At 38.3% G+C, this 24,251-nt stretch overlaps 1 protein-coding gene across 1 annotated transcript in view; it reads left to right on the top strand.

The window, feature by feature from the left end:
* The window catches only part of SLC41A2 (solute carrier family 41 member 2), a 173,091-nt gene that overhangs the window by 66,046 nt on the left and 82,794 nt on the right, over window positions 1-24,251 (top strand). Inside the window, exons 6-7 of the mRNA XM_063447218.1 lie at window positions 730-876; window positions 11,494-11,641. Coding sequence (XP_063303288.1) covers window positions 730-876; window positions 11,494-11,641 — 295 coding nt within the window. The remainder of the gene's footprint in view (window positions 1-729; window positions 877-11,493; window positions 11,642-24,251) is intronic.

Here is a 24,251-nt window from a genome sequence, read left to right as displayed (position 1 = left end):
ACAGGCATTTCTGAGAGTGACTGACAGTTGCAGGAGAAGAATTGATATTATGAAACTGAGCAATAAACTATTAGACTGCTTGTGTTCTGTGTGAGAATATATATATAAGGCACAAATTGTTGTAAATCAGTTAAAATTAGTGGTAAACAGGGAAAGACAAAACTTCCAGTGTCCTCTATCCCTTCCTGTATTCTTAGCTTGATCAGACAACAGCAAGAGGCTACACTAGTTTTTCTGTCCAGGGTCGATCAGATATTCATTTGCAGGGTTATTTTTCATTGTATCTATTGATAGCATTATTCTGACCATCCTGGGCAAGTTATTATTATTTCTAGAGGTCACTGGACAGTTTTGTCTTTCCCTAATTACCATTTATTCCTAAGGGTTATCCCTTACTCTCTCTGTCCAGTAATATTCTGTATTGCTTCAAACCCCGTTTTTGTTTATCCGTTAAAATTAGAAAATATATAAATTATATACAATCCATCATCCAAACATGGTGATAACCCAGGAAGTAGAAGCTTAAAGAGACTGCACGTTGCTAGTTTACCTATTGACAAATAAGGGAATTAAGTGGAAGAATGTTATTAATAATATTTTTGTAACCTTTCAGACTGGCTGTACATTTTAAGCACAGCTACCTGCTTTGAGAAAATATGACATTTAGAGGGATAGAAAGCTGTTAATTACCTTTTGAAAAGCTAACACTGTTTCTCTTATCAAATTCAGGTATTATCATGGTTGGAGTTATTGTTGGATCAAAGAAAACTGGCATAAACCCAGACAATGTGGCCACTCCTATTGCTGCCAGTTTCGGGGATCTTATTACTCTTGCCATTTTAGCGTGGATTAGTCAGGGACTCTACTATTGTATCGGTAAGGACATAATGTCATTAGTTTATTTACCTGTTAAATATTTTGTAACACATACCATTCTAAGTTAAGGATTAATAAAGAGCACACAATGAAAGCCAAAATCTGTGCCCTTTTCATTGACATAATTCCAAAACCTGCCATCTTCTGTTTCACCTCCTTGTTTGCAATTTATGCCCTGATTGTTCCTAGACTGAACTGGTCGGGGGTTCCATTTGTTAAATCTTTAATATTAATTGAAAGTAAAGCTGAGCATCACATAAAAGGTTCAAAAACTCGTTTCTATGTGATATATTCAATGGTAATATTTTATTCAATTGTGTAATGACAGTTCCCTTTAAGCCAAACCATCCCCCATTCACTTCTCCCGGGCACAGCCAAAGTGATCAGTTAATGGTATGTTTAACAATATCCGCTTTTTCCATGCTAGTAAAGTGAAAAAAAAAATAGCTATTTTTCGTTTGAGAAGTCTTAAAAGTCTTTTCATGCATCAGATTTCAATGGTCTAATATTTAAATGTCCTTACAAAATCTCTGCAAATTAACAAAGACAGCAGGTAATCTTTTTCTTTGTTTTTGTTGTTGTTTTGTTTTCATAATGTAGTAGTATATAGTTCACTGTTAGACATTGATTTGATATCCATATACTGAGAGCCGGTCAATTTAAAATGATGTCATGCAACAACATATAATGAAAGTGCTAATGGTTAAAGTCCACATAGACTGCATGGGGGTTAAGCTGATATTGGGTAATAAGCATGCATGCCTCCCATCAGAAAGCTAATTGACTGTCTCAGTTTTACTGCTGCCACTTTTAGGTTTGTGGGTGGTATTCTTGTGCCGGTAATCATACGGTGTCACCAGAATCTCTTCCTTGATGCCAGGAACCAATGTGGTTGCTATCTGCTCCTCCTCTTGTTTCGTGACAAGCGACTGCAGTCGCAAATGTGTTTATAGTAGCAGCTTAACCCTTTTAGCAAAGTAGATATTTGAGGCTGCAACATATATTTATAAAGAAGCTACAAAAGTACAGGCATTAAAAACAAAATCATGGATTTTTTTATTTGGAAGATAATGTGATGAACAAGATTTGGATCAGTATATTCATACATTTATAACTTGTATATATTGTCAACCGAAGTCTTAAAAATGCAGACCAGAACACATTCCAGACATTTAGGGGTGAATATTCCTATTGTTTTATTAAAAGACATAGAATCTGCGGTGCAATTTGTACCTCCAGCTTGTCTGTCACTGCCAAAAAGAATATGCAAGGTCGGCCTGCAGCCCTGAAGGAGTTAAAGGAACACGATACCTTTAGGAATGCAAACCTGTATTTCTAACGCTATATTTCCCCCTGTCCCTAGTTTTTTTATAGGTAACCCCCACCCCTGTGTGTAATAAAAAAAATGAATGAAATAAAGGATTTTACTTGCCTTTCATTTAACCCCGAGGGAGGACGCATGGTCCTAGTGCGCATGTGTGGCTAGTGCCTCGTATGCATCCAAGCTTCCCCATAGCAATGCTTTTCTATGGGCTTCCGTATCACGTGACTGAGGTTTACTTGCCTTAGAAACGACTCTAGTGGCTGTCGGTATGACAGCCACTCAATGTGTTTTTAACACTGCAGTTTAAAAAAACCACAGAACTGCAATGTTTTACATTACTGGGTTAAAATGACAGGACCACTGCACCCAGACCACTTCATTCTGATAAAGTTGTCTAGGTGACTGTAGCATCCCTTTTGTGCTCATCTGCTGCGTTGCTGTTTACATGTTGATGGGAGAACACTCACTCCATAGCCATTGCTTAATACTGCCATGTGATATGTAGACATAGAGGAGGGTTTATATTAATGTGGAGAGGGAACTGCAGGGAATGTCGGGGTTAATATGTACATAATTCATATATTGCTAGCTGAAATTAACAATCCTGAAATGAAGAGAGCTTATACAGCATTTCCACAGTGAACATTGAACATCAGTCTCTTTATCATTGTTAGAATTAGTAATGGCTTTATTTTCATTCTTTGTCTCTTCCCCCAGTGTTCTACGTTTATTACTAGGTAAAACTTATAGCAATCACAGAATAGAATGGTCAACTTGACAGGGAATAAATTAATTAGGCTATATCCCTCTCTAATTAGTTAATATGTAGAAGTATAGAATGAAATGAATAGTGATAATACTCTATTGTTAAAAACTCACCAAATGGACAGTATAGGCATGACATTTCTTATGCCCTTAAATATAATTTAATGCCTGATTTTTAGATGCCTGATAACCTGATGGGATGTTTGCACATCTATCATTTTTGACGGCTTTGAAATGTTGTTATTCTTAATTTCAACCCCTAGAGGGCTCCTTCTAACTGTAATAGAACGTTATAGGGCTGTTTAGAGTCTTGGCATATAAAAAAAAAAAGAGAAACAAGCTTGGTCAGTACAGGGAATCCGATATGGTTAATAATAACATTGTCAACCCAAATGGTTGGAAACTACATTTTCATGATGTTTAGCGATTTTGAGAAGTGGAATTCTTTTGAAGGACAGTATACAATATTTTAACCTGTGTATCATGTTGCTTTAATTACAGACATGACACATCTTATACTTTGTAATGGACTGCTTCACAAATCTTGTCTTAGAGTCCTTTATCAATCCACGCTATGCATTGAGTATATCGGTGGGTGAGGGGGCAGCTTTTGGCAGCTTTGCTCTAGGTCTTTATTTGATGCTTTGTATCAAATTGGCAAAGTTAAATTGATTGTCATTCTCTTCAAACACATACACATTCACTTCTTTCTCATTTGGGCCAGCAATTCTTAAAGAGACACTCTAGGCAACATGACATAGTTGCATTTTTGAGATTGGTTAAACCATCTTTGTAAAATCTGATTGCAAAAATAGCTTACACCATCCCCTCTTTTTCATGCCGTCCTTTGCAGTGTCAGTGTTGTCCAACTTGTGAGTGCAGAAAGTAGGCAATGCACATAAAAGTCAGAAGGATTTTCCTGCTCGGAGAGAGCTGAGCTACTGCCGCACACATCTAAGCAGATCGTAACCCACTGCCCAGTCAAGCTGTTGTATGGCTCCTACCAGGTTAATAGAGCAGTTCTATTCATGCTTTGTGTACAGCTAAACTGCTAGGAGATAAACCACTTATCCCTTAAAGTCAATCTGTTGTTGAAATCCTAACTTTATAAACCCATTTTCCTATTGCTGTGTGGTTTCAGAAGATCACTGACCTTCAGACTAGCTTTATAGAGATTTCAGCATACTCTCTTCCTTCCTAACGGATCCAGTACCACAGTTAGCCCACCTTCTTTTCAGATCTGCCACCATTTGGAAAGCCTGTTATGGTTGCCCACACCTGGCACAGCCCCTGATGACGCATGCATTAAGCAGTGTCTGGGTACAGTAGGCATGTTCTCTTGCCCAACGACATTGGCATGGAGTCTATGCAGATAGTCTGTCTGTCAGGAGGGAGGGTTAGCGCGATTTAAGCTCTGTTTTTATATACAGATCTATACATTTGATAATGCAAATGAAACCTGTCATATATCATTGAAATATAAATGAAATATGCTATTTAAATGGACACTATAGTCAACAAAACAACTTTAGCTTAGAAAGTTTAGATCATACCTCTGGGCCTTATTGTTCAATTCTCTGCCATTCACAAGGTTCTGTTTATGCAGCCCTACCACCCACCTCCTCGTTCCCCCGACTTTTGCATGAAAACTAAATGTTTTAATTTACATTTAGATGTTAACTTGTTTTAAAAATCTCCTGCTCTGTGAATTAAACTTTAATCACACACAGGAGGCTCCTGAAAGATCTAGCAAGCTAATAACATAGAAGGAGATAATAAATTCTACATTAAACAAAATTTGCAATAAAGGAAGTTAAACTTTTTTTTAATTATTATTATTTATTGCAAGTTATAACCACTATTACATGCATACAAATAACATAAAATTACTATTACAAAGTTTGGTAGACCGTAAAATTAAATACATACATTTGAAGCAATGTCACAAACAATAAAACTAAATCTAGAAGAAAAAAAAATAAGAGAAAACGACCAACCATAGACAAAACAATAGACAATCAATAGACAAACAGGTGAGCCAACTGAAGACTTATTAAAAGGTAAGAGCTTCATAAGTGGATAGAGCGGGATAATTAATTTAATACAATTGGACATGGACCCTGATAAAAAGAATGAAAGGGAAATCGGTAATATTAGAACTGTATTCTAATTTTATTATCAGGAAACCTAACCATGGCGACTATTTAGGTAATTCATGGTGAGTAATCCCATGTTGGAATGAAATACCCCTTTCCCTATTATATTGGTATTTAAGCTAGTTTAATACCTGGGCCGAAGAGGGGATTTCCTGTGTTTGCCAATATCTTGAAATGACCACTTTTGTAGACATTTTGAGTTGGATTGTTAAAACTCTTTTCTTATACTAAAATATTGAGATATAGTCATCTTTAAGATCTTTTTCTACTAATTCAACAAGTTTTTTCATAACCTTATTCCATAATGGTCTCATGGTGACACAGGCCCACCAAAAAGGTTTTAAGCTTCCCTTGATTACACATCCAATAAAGGAAGTGTAAACATTAGATGACTCTTTACAGGAAGTGTTTAGGAAGGCTTTGTAAGTCACATGCCAGAGAAGTTACTAGGGCTGTATAAACAAAGTGATTTAACTGCTAAATGGCAGAGATTTAAACAGTGATACTGCTAGGGCATGTTCTATACATTAAAACTGTTTCATTAGGCTAAAGTTTCTTTGGTGACTATAGTGTCCCTTTTGCATTCTGCCAAGTGGAAAGTGACATGACAGGTACCGTTCAAACCCCTCTTGGACAGAGATTTATAGGTTTATGTAGGATAAGATCAGATCCCATAGACCATATTGAGAGGTTCCTGATTGGTCTGGTTGCTATGTGACTACAGGAATTGTGAAGGTAGGTATCTTTATTTTTTAGCATTAGTAATACAATGCATTAAAAATGGGGAGGGGGTATTTTTTGAACAATTTATTCTTTAATCCCTAGTTTGGAACCCCAAATTAGATCCACATGCTGTTGCAGTGGGTTTCCAATATTTGGAACAGGTTTGGCATGTGGTCCCAGTGGCATAAATGTATCAAACATAACTTTCACATTTGTATGAGTCTAATGAAGTTGTCTTAGAGAATTTATGATGATGAGTGGTATTGGTGGGAATAAACTATTAAACCCATAAACCTCTGCTAGACATACATTTTTGGGATAAGGAAAAAAGAAACATAGATCAGTGTTTACACGGTCCAGTTAACAGTTAGTGAGCTGGACTTGGAACCGTGATCGACAAAGCAATCAACAATACTCGCACAAAACTACCGCTCAGCTCTCATGGAGTAGAGAGAGGATATACCCCAGTTATGCATGCAGCATATACACTGCTATACACTACACGGGACCTTCTTATACCTAAAATTATTGTTACAAAAACAATGTAGTTCTATGCTACACTAAAAGCTGAGAATTGGTGCTATAATGCAAAGTTTAATGCTTCTTATATTGACCTTTAAAATGTTGTTATATGCAATTATAGAGTAACAGATAGTTTTGTCTGTTGTTTGAAACAATCTCACTTTTGTTAAACATTATTTATTTAGTCTAAGCCAAAGAAACTGGCAAAAAGTGATTAAACATGAAGGATTCCTTTGATTTCCTTACTGCTTATATTTCTCATTCTAGTACTGTAAGCAAGTTATGTAATACAGTTTTAATTTGAATGAAAGGCATTCCGAATTGTGACCCACACTATAATGGATAGACATACCAAATCTGATATAACCATATGTAAAGCTGTTTATTGCTGTTTGTAGCAGAACAATCTGTGACAACATCTCACCACCACATGTGCAATGACTAAGATGACAGACCCCAGTGGGTAGCTAGTATGTGTCACCAGTCCTGTCAGTCTTTGAGGAGCACTGTGCCATGTGAAATGTTATCTGATTAGTTAATGTTCTTGTGTTAGTAGTACAATGTATTTAGGTTGTGTTTTGTAATAAACCTAGTCACATTTGCTATTTTTCTTATAAAGGAACACTTCAAGCACCATAACCACTACAACAAACTGTTGTTATGGTGTCATGAGTGCACTGGTGCCCCTCCCAATCTGGAGTCCACTGGATTCCACCCCCATCTCTACTACCATCAGCTGATCACTCTGAGCTAGGAGATCCAATGGAAGTTCCTGCTTTCAGTTTTTGGCTGATGGTAGTGGAGGGGAGGGGAGGCGACCATTGGACCCCAGGTAAGAAGTCAAACCTTTCAAAAACGTTTTGACTTCTTACAAGGAGATGGGTGACAGGGCATTCCTAACACCGTAACCACTGTAGTTGCTATACTGTTTGCCGATTTCCTTTAGTCCTTGGTTTATTGTTTTTCTTTGATTCCTTTGATTGTTTGTCTTTCCATTCTCTTCTTTTCAGAAGTCTGATCCACACATATAAGGATCAGTAGACACACTATTGTCAACACCAAGGCTCATGTAAAGGTGCATACAGTCTGTCCCTTTAGCTCAAGGCTGTGTAAATATGATTTAATACATCAAGCTGCCTTTTATATACCAGTTACTTCATTTCATTACCTGAGGCAGATATGACCCTTTGAACCTCAGAGGATCTTTCTCAAGCCAAATTTGTGGTTGGGAACCTTCCCTTAAATGCCCTGAGCAAAGTAATTCTATAGCCTACATTTAACAAGAAGAGCATTGTTCTTTGTACTTGTTACATTTATTTATTTTTTCTTCTTTTTCATGTGTTTGCCACCTTCCGTTTTTATAACATAATGTTTTAAGACGCTAATAAGGACCAACAAATAAAAGATTCTGTGAAATCAGAATGAGTGGATACGCTACATTTTATAGTTGTTTGTCTAATTAAAGGAGCTTTGATAGTTCTAAGTGTCTATATAAAACCACAATGTTCTGGTCCCTGTAAGTTTCTTAAGGCTTTTTTTTTCCACCATCAGATATTCAATGATACCTTCTTAATGGCTATTCAAGCTCCATCAAGAACCTGGTGAGGTGACAACCTGGAAATTATAGCTATACCCTGTGCTGAGTACTAATTAAATACTCTCTTCATTAAACTTCAATTTAAATACCTCAACTTCATTAGCTGCTAAGTGAATAGTCAGACATGAAGAACAAGCAAATTTACTATGGTAGAAACTGTGGTGGGTCCACTACACATAGCTGTGCTTTTAGAATCAACTTGGCATTTCAATTGCTGACAGATCCTATGTTTTAGACTCATATTAAAATTTCCTGTATTAAATCAGGTGCCTAGAGTTGCTTATTCCCATGCGTTCTTAGGAGTACTATACTCTCAAAGTAAAGGTCATTTCCATTTGCTGTTTCCTTTGTGGTCAGATGGTTTTGTCTTCTTGTTACCTTTATGATAGCTTCATCAGAAATATTGGGGAGAAGAGAGAAGACATGCAGACTTCATGTTCATTTCCATTTTCATGTCAACTTGTGTGAGGACTTTATAGAATTATGGGCAACTTCAACAATGCTTTTAGTTTTGATCTTCCTGTTAAAGGCATTTGCAGATGTTTTTCCATCCGAAGTCCTACATTCTTACTTCATAGGTCTCTACGTCTAGCTAAAGAAAGTATGCTTTTTAAATAGACATGTCATTGAAGTGGTAATATCTTTTAGCAGATACTCTAGTGGGAATCATAATTTAACTGGTCGGCCATTTTGTTTTTATTTATCTCGATTATTCTGCTGCAGGGGATGTCTGCAGTGCAGTAATTCAGTATTCTCCTTGAACTGTCTTCAAGAGAATCCAATACACCAGATTTTCAAGGCTAAAATGGCTTAAGAAAATTGTCTTCGCGATAATGTGAAGAAGATTAATAGGGTCATTAAATGCTACTTAGGGGGAAAAAATGTGAGAGTTGCCCTGAGTAAGGCAGCATAATATAAGTCCATTACAGTGACATTTGGGATAATTAAAGAAACATGAGAAATGATTATGAAATTTTCATATATAACTTTAAAGGTGAGGCCATAAATACAAAATGCTAGATTTCAACAACGATGGTTTTAGTTTGATTTATTGAAGCTAAATTAAGTGTTTCAACTGAAAACACTTAAATGTTAAATACTGTGCTACATAGTTACATAGCTGAAAAGAGACTTGCGTCCATCAAGTTCAGCCTTCCTCACATATGTTTTTTCTGTTGATCCAAAAGAAGGCAAAAAACCCAGTCTGAAGCGCTTCCAATTTTGCAACAAACTAGGAAAAAATTCCTTATTGACCCCAAAATAGCAGTCAGATGTCTCCTTGGATCAAACGGCTATTACCCCACTAATTAGAAATTATATCCCTGTATGTTATGTTTTTGCAAGTATTTATCCAATTGCAGTTTAAACATCTGTAATGACTCTGACAAAACCACCTCTTCAGGCAAAGAATCATATCCCTATTTCCCACTTCTGTAGTAAGTTGTAAGTAAAATGCAGGTTGGTAGTTGTCAAGTTTTGTTGAAGATTAGGTGGGGACATCCCATAGAAATTCACATGCATATGCATAATCAGTGAATGGATACATTGGTTTTCCTGCATATTGTGTATCTCTGGTTATTTTTCTAGACCTCTATTTTTTTTTTTAGTGCTGGATCATTTATTTTATCCTCCTGGATAGTTTTAGGCATTATCTGTTCCTGCTGCTAAAACAGGGGTACCTAGTAGGTAGTTTTTCTAGGCCTTGTACACCTATAATCTTTATTATACAACTGTGGGCTAACTGATGTTATGGATTGATCTACAAGTCCTGTCTCTTAATGGTACAGCGGAATCCTGGTTGTTGCCCTCATCCTAAAGATTGTCAGTAACCTGGGGGTTTAAAGTCAACTGGCCACAAATAGTAGAAAGAGCTTTCAGTTTACTCCAAACCAGGGTAGAGAGCAAGAGGAGATGCATATAATACCTAACAAATGTGGGCTGAGCGTCAGCTTTAATGTAGCCGTTTTATGTTACCGACAAATTTTTCTCTGAAGCTGAAATTTTTACAAAAATCTAAGTTTCCCATGAAATCCTTCATGAACTGCTATTTGTTTATGGACCCTGCTAAACACAAAGTTAATGATCAGACGCTGATCAAATCATTTGAGAGTACATAATGTCAACTTAACATTAAATGTCTTTCTATTGATTAGAGCAGTACACTGATTCATATTGCAATTCAAAAGCGTCGTTAATACTACACCATCATCTCTCAAACCACCCACGCGGCCAAGATAAACACACGCTTCTAACAATTCTCATATTGATCTCCATTTGTAACTTCAGTTCTAATGATATAGAGAAAGAACAACTCTACTCCCAGGGATGGATTAACAAGTGGAATTCCTCTAGGTGCTTTGTTTCATTTAATTGGCTCTGCATATCAAGTTAGCTTTTTCTCTACCGGGGAAAGAAGTTACATCTGTGAAGCAAGAGAACTCTTTAATGTAATTCTAAAAGTCGCTTTCCATGTCTGAGGCACTTTCTTGTCTGCTTTTTATTTGCATTAATTTGCTGTGTTTTTATTCTGACGACATTAAATATTCCTTATTCCAGTATTGGAGAATTTAGAAACTCCAGCTGCTTCAGGGCTATAGTTTTCAACAACTTTGGGATACCAGCTTTGTTCCCTTTGATGCCCACTGCATCATGGGGTTCTTCTCCCGGACCTAAGGTTACTTTGCTACGTTAATTTCAGGCAATAAGTGCATTTGGTCTAAAACGTTGACTGCAAATAAGTTTGTTTTCTTAAATATTTATTCAATTCAAAAATCTGTCCGAAAATAGGTTACTGCAAAAAGTGTTTTTCGTAATAGTGCAAAACATAGCATACAAGCGTGTGTGGTACGGGGTTTAAAAAATGTTGCTAATAGAAATGGTGGTGCAAAGTTCTAAAAGCAGAGCTATCACCATGGAAGTCAACGGAATGTCCCCATGGCAATTATGGCAATTCTATCTCTAATCATTTTTCCAAATCTTCTGTTAATACCACTATTGAAGGGAAACTCTAATGTTAGAAATACAAGCACATATTTCTAAAGTAAGAGGTATTTTTTGTCTAGCACTTTAGCTTTAGGGCCCCTCATTCAAATAAAAAATACATCGTTTTTACTTGGCTTCTCTCCTTGTCATCACTGATGATAATTTCAGCCGATCCAGTGCTGAAATGAAGAAAAAAAAACTAATGGTTAGCAATCGCCTAACCATGGATACAACATTATAAGAGTGCTGGCGTGGCCCAGACATACAAGATCCAGCACACTCACTCATTCACTAAACAACAACTTCAAACTCTCAGAATGTAATAGTTTTTAAAAACACCTAATCTGGGCAAAAACAATGGGGGTTTACTTACATTATATTATCATACATTGCGTAAGCCTGCCACAATGTCAATGTACGCCATTTTGGGCATTTTTTCTATCCTAGAAACCTAATGCCTGCTCTTATGAGATTAACCCACTTATTTTTTTGTTTGTGAAAATTACAATAATGAAATATCTCTACTTTGTTTTATGTTTCTTCTCTAGGTATGTTCTCCTTGTTATCTCCATTGGTTGGTTTCTTCTTTTTGGCTTTGACTCCAATATGGATTGTTATAGCATCTAAACATCCAGCAACAAGAACAGTTCTCCATTCTGGCTGGGAGCCAGTCATTACTGCGATGCTTATTAGCAGGTTAGTAGCTTTTTTTTTCTTGCTATTCTGTTATGCATGCAGTGTTTATGCAATAATCTTTTATAAAATGTGATGCAAATGTACAGATTAATTATTTCAACTTTTTACTATTGTCATAAAAAACTACGTACACAAATAAAGTTGCTAAAGTATCTGCATTCATTCATTCATAGCATGATGTCCCACAATGCTTGGAATCTGGCTGATGAAAGCTTTGGGGTTCACGTCCATTGTTCTTGCAATTTTTGGATAGATCTCAGCATTGTGACCTCTTTTTATATATATATATATATATATATATATATATATATATATATATATATATATATATATATATATATATATATATATATACACACGTTTATATGCATTTTTGCTAATTTCATCTGTAGATTATATTAGAGATCAAATTTACCCACGCAGTGGCCCTTTTCTTGCATCCTAAATTCTTTAATTCAGCAGTCCACCCATTTTGGAAAGAGTGTTATGTCCGAGTCCCTTGCATACATCTCTGCGACCAAGTTTGCTGGCGGTTTGGTCTGCATCATGTCTGCAATAAAACCCTTATTTGCTGTGGAGATTAGCAGTTTGGGAAGCACTGTTTGTGCTCCTTCCAACATTAGTGAACACCAATCAATTGCCACGCTACAGGTGCTGGGGTGCAGTGTATATAATATGTGTAGTTGTATGTGCATGTACTGGAGTGTGTGTGTATGGCACTGTGTAGCTGTGTGTTTATGGGAGGGCTGATTTGTGTATATGGCCACGCTATTGACAGTATGGTTCTGTGGCCTCCATGGAAAATGACAAATTGGTCAATGGCCCCCATGTAAATTAACTGTTAAGCCCTTTAGATTGTATTTATATGCCAACCTGAGACTCACATTGTTATGTAAACAATAAGTCTATTTTGTCATTTTTCTTCAATGTCAATCCAAAAGCAGATATAAATGTTGAGCATAGATTGTACTCTAGGAGTTGAAATGGCAATATTTTGTGATTAAAGGACCACTCTAGTGCCAGGAAAGCATACTCGTTTTCCTGGCACTAGAGTGCCCTGAGGGTGCCCCCACCCTCAGGGACCCCCTCCCGCCCGGCTCTGGAAAGGGGAAAGGGGTTAAATCTTACCTTTTTCCAGCGCTGGGCGGAGAGCTCTCCTCCTGCTCTCCTCCTCCGATCCGCCTCTTCTCCTCCCCGTCGGCTGAATGCGCACGCGCGGCAAGAGCTGCGCGCGCATTCAGCCGGTCACATAGGAAAGCATTCATAATGCTTTCCTATGGACGCTTGCGTGCTCTCACTGTGATTTTCACAGTGAGAATCACGCAAGCGCCTCTAGCGGCTGTCAATGAGACAGCCACTAGAGGAAAAAGGGGAAGGCTTAACTAATTGATAAACATAGCAGTTTCTCTGAAACTGCTATGTTTATAAAACAATTAGTTAACCCTAGCTGGACCTGGCACCCAGACCACTTCATTAAGCTGAAGTGGTCTGGGTGCCTAGAGTGGTCCTTTAAGGGTTTTTATTATGGTATAATAAAAGAGGGTAACATTGCATCCTGCAAAGGGAAAAGACACAGTGGATCACATAATTAGCTGTGTAGTAGTAATGAGCCCAAGATGCCTCTCAAATAGATAGGAGGAGCTGAAGGTAAATATACCTAGATAGAATTTCAAGAGACTAATACCCACTGATATTCTGTGGGGGTCAAGGAAATGAGCTGTGGGAAGAGGGGGGTGGTTGGGAAATAAACCCTATGTGCCAGAAGACACAGGAACACTTAGTATGTCATAGAGGAATTGTTAAGCAAAATAATGAAGAAAACTATAAGTTAACACAAAGACTAAACAATATACTGTTAGAACATCAGGTAATCCATTAATTATATCGCTGAGGATTAGGGGTTTCCTCGTTGAACACCTGGAATAAATGGATGAACCCGTTAAGGATCCCATGTAGTCGGCTGTGCAGAGTGCCTTTTGGGTTATGGCCCAGGAGAGTCAATGGGCAGCCCAAGCTTCTGGAAGGTGGAGGTTACCTCTGAGGCCTTGCAAACATTTAACGTTCCACAGTAAAGACGGATTAGCAGGCATCTTGGTGCCATTTGTATGGTATCTTTATAAGCGGCAAGTTACTTAGTTATGTGCCACAGAGATCTCCGCCAGCCCATGGTAGCTCTGGACAGATCAGGGGAAAATGTCAGGGAATGGTCTTCGAAGCGATATGGAGATTTATTGCAGACTGCCGCCATAAATGCCAGTCTGTCTTGACTGTGTGGAAATCGGACTAATAGCAAGTCCATCTTAATTCAGGCTGTCCTAATTTAGAAACAACAAGTTAAGTCCCTAGCCTATGAGCATATTGTGCCAGATAGACAGACCAGGGATGTCTGAGGTCCTCACCCTAGTAAATATACCAAGAATATGTAGAGTGAAAACCTTATACTATCATGTCCATTAGCAGTGGTAATTGATTATCATTGTGTGGAAACAATGTTACAATATAATAATAGGTGATGGAACCCACTCAGGCTTTAATAACATAATGCTTATGTGAACTACCAGCTGTATCTAAGAGTATTTAATTGAAACACCCAAAATATATTACCACAAAAAGGTTGAAGATGTCTAGAATCTATGATTATGATAAGACCCAACCTAAGGTAAAGTAAAAATGCAAAATCAAGGAAAAAAAATTGTCAAATGACAAAAAGGAGTACAATGCAGAAAGGAGATTGTACGGAAAATACCTCGGCTGTGAGTTTAAAAACACCAGCAGCCCACAAGCCAGACCTCTACCTTAAAAACTAACTAGACAGAACAGGATACTAAAGGGTGGAGCCGAGCAACTGACCTGAGCACGATTGACGAGCTCCGGGCTAATCTACCAAAACCCGGCGAAAATAACTACTCTGTGAGCCTCATTACCACAGTCTCAAAGCCCCTAACGACATGGGCAGGAAAACTGCAATAATTTGACATTCCGGGGAATACCGGAGGGCATCCCTGCGGCAGAGCTCCCACATCTCATCGGGCAGCTCGTCAAGCAGTCTAGACAGATAAATCTGGACGGCCTCTTCCGGGTTCCGAAGCCCAAGAGAGCACGTGACTCGGCACCCAGAGACCTGATAGTGTGGTTTCGCAACGGAGCAGACTAGGCGCTGGTGCAAGCTGTGTTTTAAAGGGACACTATAGTCACCTGAACAACTTCAGCTTAATGAGGTTGTTCAGGTGAGAACTATAGTGCAGCCTTTCTCATGTAAACACTGTATTTTCTGAGAAAATACAGTGTTTACATTGAAAGCTAGGAACACCTCCAGTTGCAGTCACTCAGAGTGAACCAGAGGGACTTCTGAGTTGATGGAGGTATAATATGCCTCCATCCACTCAGATCTGCTGTGCATGAGCATCCTGTGATTCAGTATCTCCTCCCACTGCATGCAGACACTGAACTTTCCTCATAGAGATTCATTGATTCAATTAATCTCTATGAGGAGATGCTGATTGGCCAGGGCTGTGTTTGAATCATGCTGGCTCTGCCCCTGATCTGCCTTCTTGTCAGTCTCAGCCAATCCTATGGGGAAGCACTGTGATTGGATCAGGCTATCACATGTCAGCAGACTGCTTGTTTTTCCTTAGTCTAACAGAATGCAGATTTACAGCTTCTGGCTAGAATACAGTAAGATTTTGACTATATTTATGGAGGCATGAGGGGCCCAGGGGGGCTAGATGGTCGTGTTAACACTATAGGGTCAGGAATACATGTAGTTGTACTGGTGACTATAGTGTCCTTTAACCCCTTAAGGACACATGACATGTCTGACACGTCATGATTCCCTTTTATTCCAGAAGTTTGGTCCTTAAGGGGTTAGGGGGACTACTTCACTTTGAGAACATGGCTCTCTTTCTTCGCGGATCTCTCCGGCGAGACACTACAATAGTGCAAAACGCTACAATCCCTCATTCCCCATCTCTGCAGCCACGACAAAGAATATTGCTGGAGATCTCCACGGTCCTTACAAGTGAGACAGGGAGACGTGGTAGACTCCATCACGGATATCTCCGAAGCACCTGCACTTCTCACCAAACTAAGCTTTCCAGGAGACTCCCTACAACGACCTAGCAGCCAGGCACCGACATCGGCGACTCATCGATGGGACCCGACTACGATCACACCATTCATCCCGAAGAAAACAACGCCTGCGGCAGCCACTACAATAACTACCTGAAATGATGATGAACAACAGGAACCTTCCTCCCTTAATACACGGGACTCACTCGCACTGCGGTTCGAAGTTGGTTAGACTTTTATTTCTGAACCTTTCTCCCTTTTCATTTTTCTATTTAGTGGCCCACCTGACTGCACCACTGGTCAGATATGTACAGTTTCTACCTGGCCCTGAGCCAGACTGCTACACACCTATGGTAAATCACCGTCAACCCCCAGACAGCAGGGAAACTTCTTCCCATCTGAGGTCTCCAGTTTATTTTAATGTTGGTCTTCTCTCCTACACTCCTAAATTGCTCACATGTCTTAGACTGCCTAGGTACCTGCGTATGTCTTATTCTTACCTTTTTCCACAAACATTGTGCATGGATACTATGTGCCACAACGTTAGTACAAATGGTATGACTTCAAACGTTTAATGTGCATGTTGGGACTTTGCAAGCCTGTTTTACCTTGCTGCACGCAAAAATAAAGAATAAAAAAAAACAAAAGCAGGATACTAAAGAGCACTATTAAAGTCAGTAATGCATATCGTGCTGATGATGGTGCAAAAAAGCCAGCCCCAAGAGTGTTAGCGAGGCAAAAAAGCCCATCCAAATTTACAAATCTTCCTAGTCGACAGTTTGATTTACTTTAGAATGCCCTAGTGGGCATTGCTAACAAGGTTTCCCCTCTCTATACAGCAGTAAAATAAAAAAGTCAACATCAATTTATTTCGTTTTCTATACCACCACCCAACACCACCAAGGATGTTGCACGGTCCAATCAAATGCTTGAGCTGGCTATCTATTGAGCGAGTCTTAATAGAAATGTACATTGCTCCCTCCCATAGAATCTTTATCCATCTGTCTGCCTAGGTGAAAGAGAGCCAGCTGCCTTTAGGGGAGCTATCACGTCACTTCTGGCTTTGACAAATGATCAGGCACGACAGTGGTTTTCTATTGCTTTTTAATGGACTTGCCATGTAGAGTTAAACTTCTAGTTTTTCATGCTGACCTGCATTTGTTCAGGAATGAGGAAGGTGGAGCTGATTGTTTGGTTAAGGGGCTCATCTTTCATAGTTGCAAATCTAATTTGTACCTTAATATTATGAAATATTCCTCTAAGGGTCAAACAAATATTACACAGATATATTTTTGCAGAGCAAATATTTGATATGTTTATTGTGCTACTGTATAGACGTTGCATAAATGAATCGGTGTCTGGGTTATCAAAACCCCCTCACCAAAATAAAAAATGTAAAATAAAATTGATTTTGTTATACAAGGTTCCCAGCAGTTATGCTTGCGAGATGTACAGATTAGGATGTTTGCTTTGCACAAAGCAAAGATGTAATCTAATAATCTGTAACAGATAGTTTTGTGTGCTTTTTCAACAAAACAAAAATGGGGGCTTGGTGTAACCTTGACGAGAAGCGGTGGATATGACAAGCAACAACATAGTTCTTATCCCTCAAGGGCTCAGATGTGTGTTTGAGGTATAACTTAAGTGATTTAAATGGAAAAACGCAAACATGAAAGTCATTCGAATGTGCTGTCAATCAAACATCAAAATAACCTTTTTCTTGATTAGATGCCATTATGATTCTCCAGCATCCACTTTGCTTGAGTGCAAATATAACCCACCTGTGTGTTTAGACTTTATGTCTAATGAAAAGGATATCTGAAAAGTTCTGTTTTAAATACATTTAGTTTTCTGAATAATTTAAATGTTCTCATTATTAATTAAAATAATCAGTGGAAACACTTGTAAAGGATGGCTAAAGTCACCCAGACTACTTCATCTCAATTAAGTGGTCAGTTTGCAGTAGTTCTAAATTTTTAACCCTTTCATGTAAACCATTGCCTTTGTGTAAAAAAAACATTTGATGCACTTCTGTCTTGCAATCAAATGCTGCTTATAGCAGCAATATGATTGGAGGAGCGCAGTATTGTTTTCCTTGCATGCGCTCTCAGGTGGTATCTGACTACCTGCTGAGATCACTGGAGTGGAGGATTACTGGTGCAAGAAATGAGGAAGTTATTGTTACCTAACTTAAAGGATTGCTATAACTCTTTTGAGAGGGGACCTTTCTGGTGTAATATGCCCTATTGGGCAGTATGGGGAAGGTCCCATCTTGCACTCTGTAGTGAAACCTTCAAATAAAGAGATTTACTTGCCCCAAATCCAGCGCTCAGCGAAACTTCAGTGCTATTCTGCGCCCACTCTTGCCGTCACTGGGTCCAATCACAGGCTTCTTATAGAGAAGCCTGTGATTAGACGTTTCTCGACGGCTCAGAGGACATGGAGCCAATTATCCTGAAATAACTTGTTATTTTAAGCACTATAGATTCCCTTTATGTGTTTAGAAGCATTGGTCAGCATTAGCCTTTCATTGATGAAGACTATAAATACAAAAAGGACAGACATTATGCAGAACATTAAAAAATATCCACAAACAAATATGTAGTAGTATTAATTACAGTTAGTAATCCTAACACTTGAAAACTGATACACTAGTGGTACGTAACATTATTACAGTTTAATTATTTTTGGGGTTACTTTCAAAGTCTTATGAATAAAAATTAAGTCCAGGAACTATTAATCAGATAATCAATGACCTGTGGACTTCCACTCCTGTGAAAGAGTGATGATGTGTCTGGAAAGAAGTAGGCCCGTATTCCTGTTGTGATCACAATTTGTCTTATAAACTTCCAGAAGACAGTGTACCAGGATTACTGCATGTGTAGCACACCTACGAGGTACCTAGGTAGACATGGACAGCCTGTGTGGCCTGCTCATTATGTCTAGCTTGCTTGAGCGGCTCTAGGCGGTGGCAGTTGGTGGTTATATTTGCGATAGATCATTATCTCAATGACTATGTTGAAGTTTGGTGGACTGAAACAACATAAAGCGGGCCTTAGAATGGCCAGACTTAAGGTAGAAGAGAATGGTCAAAATAACAAGCCGACAAACAGCCCGGCTGGGCACACGACACATAGACAGTACACACACACCACCACCTAGCATCTGAACAAACAACTATTTACAATATACTTTTTACATATAAAAAGAGGCTGACAAATCTCGGAGATAATTGGATAATGTAATGTGATATCCTTACCCTATATGATTTTTTTTATTGTCTCCCCCTCTTTATTCTGTACCCGATTACATTTATGCCTCAATAAAAGAAATATTGACAAAAAAAATAAAATAAGCCGAGGTCGGGAATACAGAATGAGACAATACGAAATACTAGCCAACAGTCAGGATACCAGAAGTAGGGAAAGTCAAAACAAGCCAATGTCCAAAACCAGAAAATATGACCAAGAACACGCTCTCTGACAACCAACAAGTGGAAACCACGACAGGGCACTGAGAAAAGGCATTACAGGGTTTAAATATGCCTCTCAGTGCTGTGATTGGTCAGTACATGGCCTTTGACCTTGTGATGTCACACGCACACCGGCGCCATCTTTAATGTGGGCAGTGTGCCCTTTATCAGTAAGAACGGGACCGCAGCGGACTGCGTCCCTTAGAACGCCGCACCAGCCGGGACCTGTCTTCTGGGAGGATCGGGTGGCACTCCGCCGCGATCCAGCTAAGTTAAACTTTCACTTTTCAGCGCGACCGCCCTGCTCATGTGCGGCCGTGCCAATCAGGGACTCACTTTTGTCTGAAGTATCGGCACGACCTCACTGATCAGGCGCGGTTGCGTCGATACAAACCCCCTGCTCCATGACAATTACACAGAGGTTCCCCTGAACCTGCACTTTAAAACTGGGGCTTATCAAGAGTAAACGTTCAACCAGACTGGCACCTGGGAAAAAAAAAAAAATAGAACTAGCAAGTTTCCAAGATCCCTGAACCCAAAAATGGAGGTAAAACACCACTGGAGTTGTATTAACTGATTACAGAGATAGTAAAAGAGATGCAATAGGGAAAAGGTGGAGTAAAAAGGGACAGACTATTGGCAAATATAGAGTAATCAGGGAAAGGGCTGGAAAGACATTAAAAGGTAAGGGTAGAATAGAAAAGGTCACTAAATAAAGGTTAGATCACAAAATATAGGTTTCAAATAAAAAGACGAAAAAACACAATAATACAGCATAATGTAATTGGATACAAACACTCTGATCTGTGCTTATACAGGAGCAGCAAAGAAAGATGAGGTGGCTTTGCTGTCGGTGGCTTAGATTACCTCTAACTACTCTTTTGTTGCTGTGGAGTTCAGTAAAGAAAGTAAAGCAAAATGTGACGCCTCCTATCATGTTATAGAATTCAGCAATCACTCTACGACTAATCTCACATTATAAAAATCATACCAAAAAGAGAGGCCATATGGGAACGAATGTTAAACCTAATAGTTTCACCAAATGTATGACCAAATGTGTGTACATAGAAACATAGAATGTGACGGCAGATAAGAACCATTCGGCCCATCTAGTCTGCCCAGTTTTCTAATACTTTCATTAGTCCCTGGCCTTATCTTATAGTTAGGATGGCCTTATGCCTATCCCACGCATGCTTAAACTCCTTTACTGTGTTAACCTCTACCACTTCAGCTGGAAGGCTATTCCATGCATCCACTACCCTCTCAGTAAAGTAATACTTCCTGATATTATTTTTAAACCTTTGTCCCTCTAATTTAAGACTATGTCCTCTTGTTGTGGTAGTTTTTCTTCTTTTAAATATAGTCTCCTCCTTTACTGTGTTGATTCCCTTTATGTAGTTAAATGTTTCTATCATATCCCCCCCTGTCTCGTCTTTCCTCCAAGCTATACATGTTAAGATCCTTTAACCTTTCCTGGTAAGTTTTATCCTGCAATCCATGAACCAGTTTAGTAGCCCTTCTTTGAACTCTCTCTAAGGTATCAATATCCTTCTGAAGATAGGGTCTCCAGTACTGTGTACAGTACTCCAAGTGAGGTCTCACCAGTGTTCTGTACAATGGCATGAGCACTTCCCTCTTTCTACTGCTAATACCTCTCCCTATACAACCAAGCATTCTGCTAGCATTTCCTGCTGCTCTATTACATTGTCTGCCTACCTTTAAGTCATCAGAAATAATCACCCCTAAATCCCTTTCCTCAGATGGACTGCCTCAGAACATCATACACAAGCTACAGTTGATACAGAACGCAGCTGCAAGGCTACTTACGGGTGTGGCCCGCAATGACCATATCACTCCATCATTAAGAGCCTTGCACTGGCTGCCCGTTCGTGAACGGGTTCTGTTTAAAAATGGTTGTTTGGTATATAAGGCAATCCATGGTATGGGACCAGACTATCTGAAGGATAAATTCACACGCTATGCTCCCAGTCGATCCTTGAGATCGGCTGATTTAGCCTTATTGAAGATTCCAAATTTTAAAAAGAAAAAGTGCGGAGGGAGAACGAGTGATGTTCAGGGAGCGCAATTTTGGAACTCCCTGCCTCTGACATTAAGACTTGAGAATGATCTACTGAAATTCCGCCGGAGCTTAAAAACAGTTTTATTTGCTCAGGCGTATGGGATGACATGAAATTTTTAACTTGGTTCAAATGCATGTGATTATAATGCTGTGGTTTTGCTGGATATTGTTTTGTCTGTTTTTATTGCTGGTATGCGCATCGAGACCCTATGGGTAATAAGACTGCGTTTTCTTAAGAATTTTTAATAAATAAATAAATAATAAGATGTTGAGGTTAGGACTCTATCAAATATTCTGTACTCTGCCCTTGGGTTTTTACGTCCAAGATGCATTATCTTGCACTTATCCACATTAAATGTCAGTTGCCACAACTCTGACCATTTTTCTAGTTTACCTAAATCACTTGCCATTTGGCTTATCCCTCCTGGAACATCAACCCTGTTACATATCTTAGTATCATCCGTAAAAAGACACACCTTACCATCAAGACCTTCTGCAATATCACTAATAAAAATATTAAAGAGAATGGGTCCAAGTACAGATCCCTGAGGTACCCCACTGGTGACAAGCCCAAACTTCGAATATACTCCATTGACTACAACCCTCTGTTGCCTGTCACTCAGCCACTGCCTTACCCATTCAACAATATTGGAATCCAAACTCAAAGATTGCAGTTGATTGATAAGCCTTCTATGTGCAACAGTGTCAAAAGCCTTACTGAAATCTAGGTAAGCAATGTCTACTGCACCATCCTGATCTATAATTTTAGTTACCCAATCAAAAAAATCAATAAGATTAGTTTGGCATGATCTCCCTGAAGTAAACCCATGTTGTCTCTGATCTTGAAATCCATGTGTTTTTAGATGTTCAACAATCCTATCCTTTAACCCCTTAACGCCGTTATGGCGTACCATGCCGTCACGCATTAAATGGGCTTTAAAGCCGTTGCGACGGCATGGTACGCCGTAACGGCTTAAACCCCCAAGAAGAGAGGTGTACTTACCTCCGCCGCGATCCTCTTCTGGGGGGCTGCCTGAGAGCCCAGGCAGCCCCCTTCCGGCAAATGAGGCCCCCGATCTCAAAGAGCGATCACATGGCCCCCTATAGCTGGCTGTGGATCTGCCAGCAGGGGGACTGTCTGAAATATCAGACAGTCCCCCTGCTGGTAGGAGGTGTTAAAAAAATAAATTAGACATGTGTAAAAATAAAATAAATATATTTATATATATATATATATATATATATATAATATATATACATATTATATATATGTAACGTCATACAAAGTGTATTTTAATATTAATATAAGTACATATATTAATATTAAAATACACTTAGAATGATGTTACATATATATAATATGTATATATATTATATATATAATAGATGTACATATATATATTATATATAAATACGTATAATTAAAAAAATAAAATTTAATATAAATTATATATGCATATGTAATTTCATTCTAACTGTATTTTGTTATTAATATATATATATATCGGTAACAAAATACACTTAGAATGACATTCTATATATATATCTATCTATATATAAAATACAAATAACCGCAAATATATATATATATATAAATACATATAATTACATAAAAGATTACATTAGTATACGCGTAGAATTTAAATACCTATAAATTCATATATATTAAAATTCTACGTGTATATTTAAATAATCTTTTAATGTAATTATGTGATTTGATTAATTAAAATTTGATTGACATGCCTGACAACACAGGGAGAAAGTGCAGAGAATTTAATTTGCAAGCACTATATTTGACCCTGTAACTCTCCAAGACACCATAAAACCTGTACATAGGGGGTACTGTTTTACTCGGGAGACTTCGCTGAACTCAAATATTAGTGTTTCAAACTGGTAAATTGTATTACAACGATGATATTTTAAGTAAAAGTGACGTTTTTCGCATTTTTTACAAGCGAACAGCACTTTTATGGTCTATATTATTGTTGTAATATGTTTTACTGTTTTAAAACACTAATATTTGTGTTAGTGAAGTCTCCAGAGAATAACAGTACCCCCCATGTACAGGTTTTATGGTGTTTTGGAAAGTTAGAGAGTCACATATAAGGCTTGCATTCCATTTTTTTCACATTGAAATTTGCCAGATTGGTTATGTTGCCTTTGAGAGCGTATGGTAGCCCAGGAATGAGAATTACCCCCATGATGGCATACCATTTGCAAAAGTAGACAACCCGAGGTATTGCAAGTGGGGTATGTCCAGTCTTTCTTAGTAGCCACTTAGTCACAAACACTGGCCAAATATTCGTTTTTTGCTTTTTTCACACAAAAACAAATATGAACGCTAACTTTGGCCAGTGTTTGTGACTAAGTGGCTACTAAAAAAGACTAAACATACCCCACTTTCAATACCTTGGCTTGTCTACTTTTTCAAATGCTATGCCATTATGGGGGTAATGCTCATTCCTGGGCTACCACACCGTCTCAAAGGTAACATTACTAATCTGGAAAATTTCAATTTGAAAATGGAATGTTCTATATTTGACCCTGTAACTTTCCAAAACAACATAAAACCTGTTAATGGGGGGTACTGTTGTACTCGTGAGACATTGCTGATTACAAATATGTGCATTTTTTTGCAGTAAAACCTAACAGTGTTATGACATTCACAGTTAAAATGTCAGACGGAAATGCACATTTTAAAAAAAATCTAATTTTCTCACATTTTTTTTTTATTTTATTCATAGTAAATTATGTTCCATATATGAATAGTTAATGATAGATTAAAGCCCTGTTTCTCCTGAACAAAATGATATATAATAAGTGTGGGTGCATATAATTTGAAAGAGGGGAACTACGGGTGAACAGACATATAGCGCAAATTCCAGTTATTGTTTACGTTTTGTTTTGATCAGAACGTGCACTATTGACTCCGTCCTGAAGGGGTTAACATGGTTTCCATCACTTTCCCCACTACTGAAGTAAGGCTTACT

This window comes from Pelobates fuscus, chromosome 3, assembly GCF_036172605.1.
Source record: "Pelobates fuscus isolate aPelFus1 chromosome 3, aPelFus1.pri, whole genome shotgun sequence".
NCBI classification, from domain to species: domain Eukaryota; kingdom Metazoa; phylum Chordata; class Amphibia; order Anura; family Pelobatidae; genus Pelobates; species Pelobates fuscus.
The sequence above is the reverse complement of the archived record's forward strand: the minus strand, read 5'-3'. Positions and strand labels throughout refer to the sequence as shown.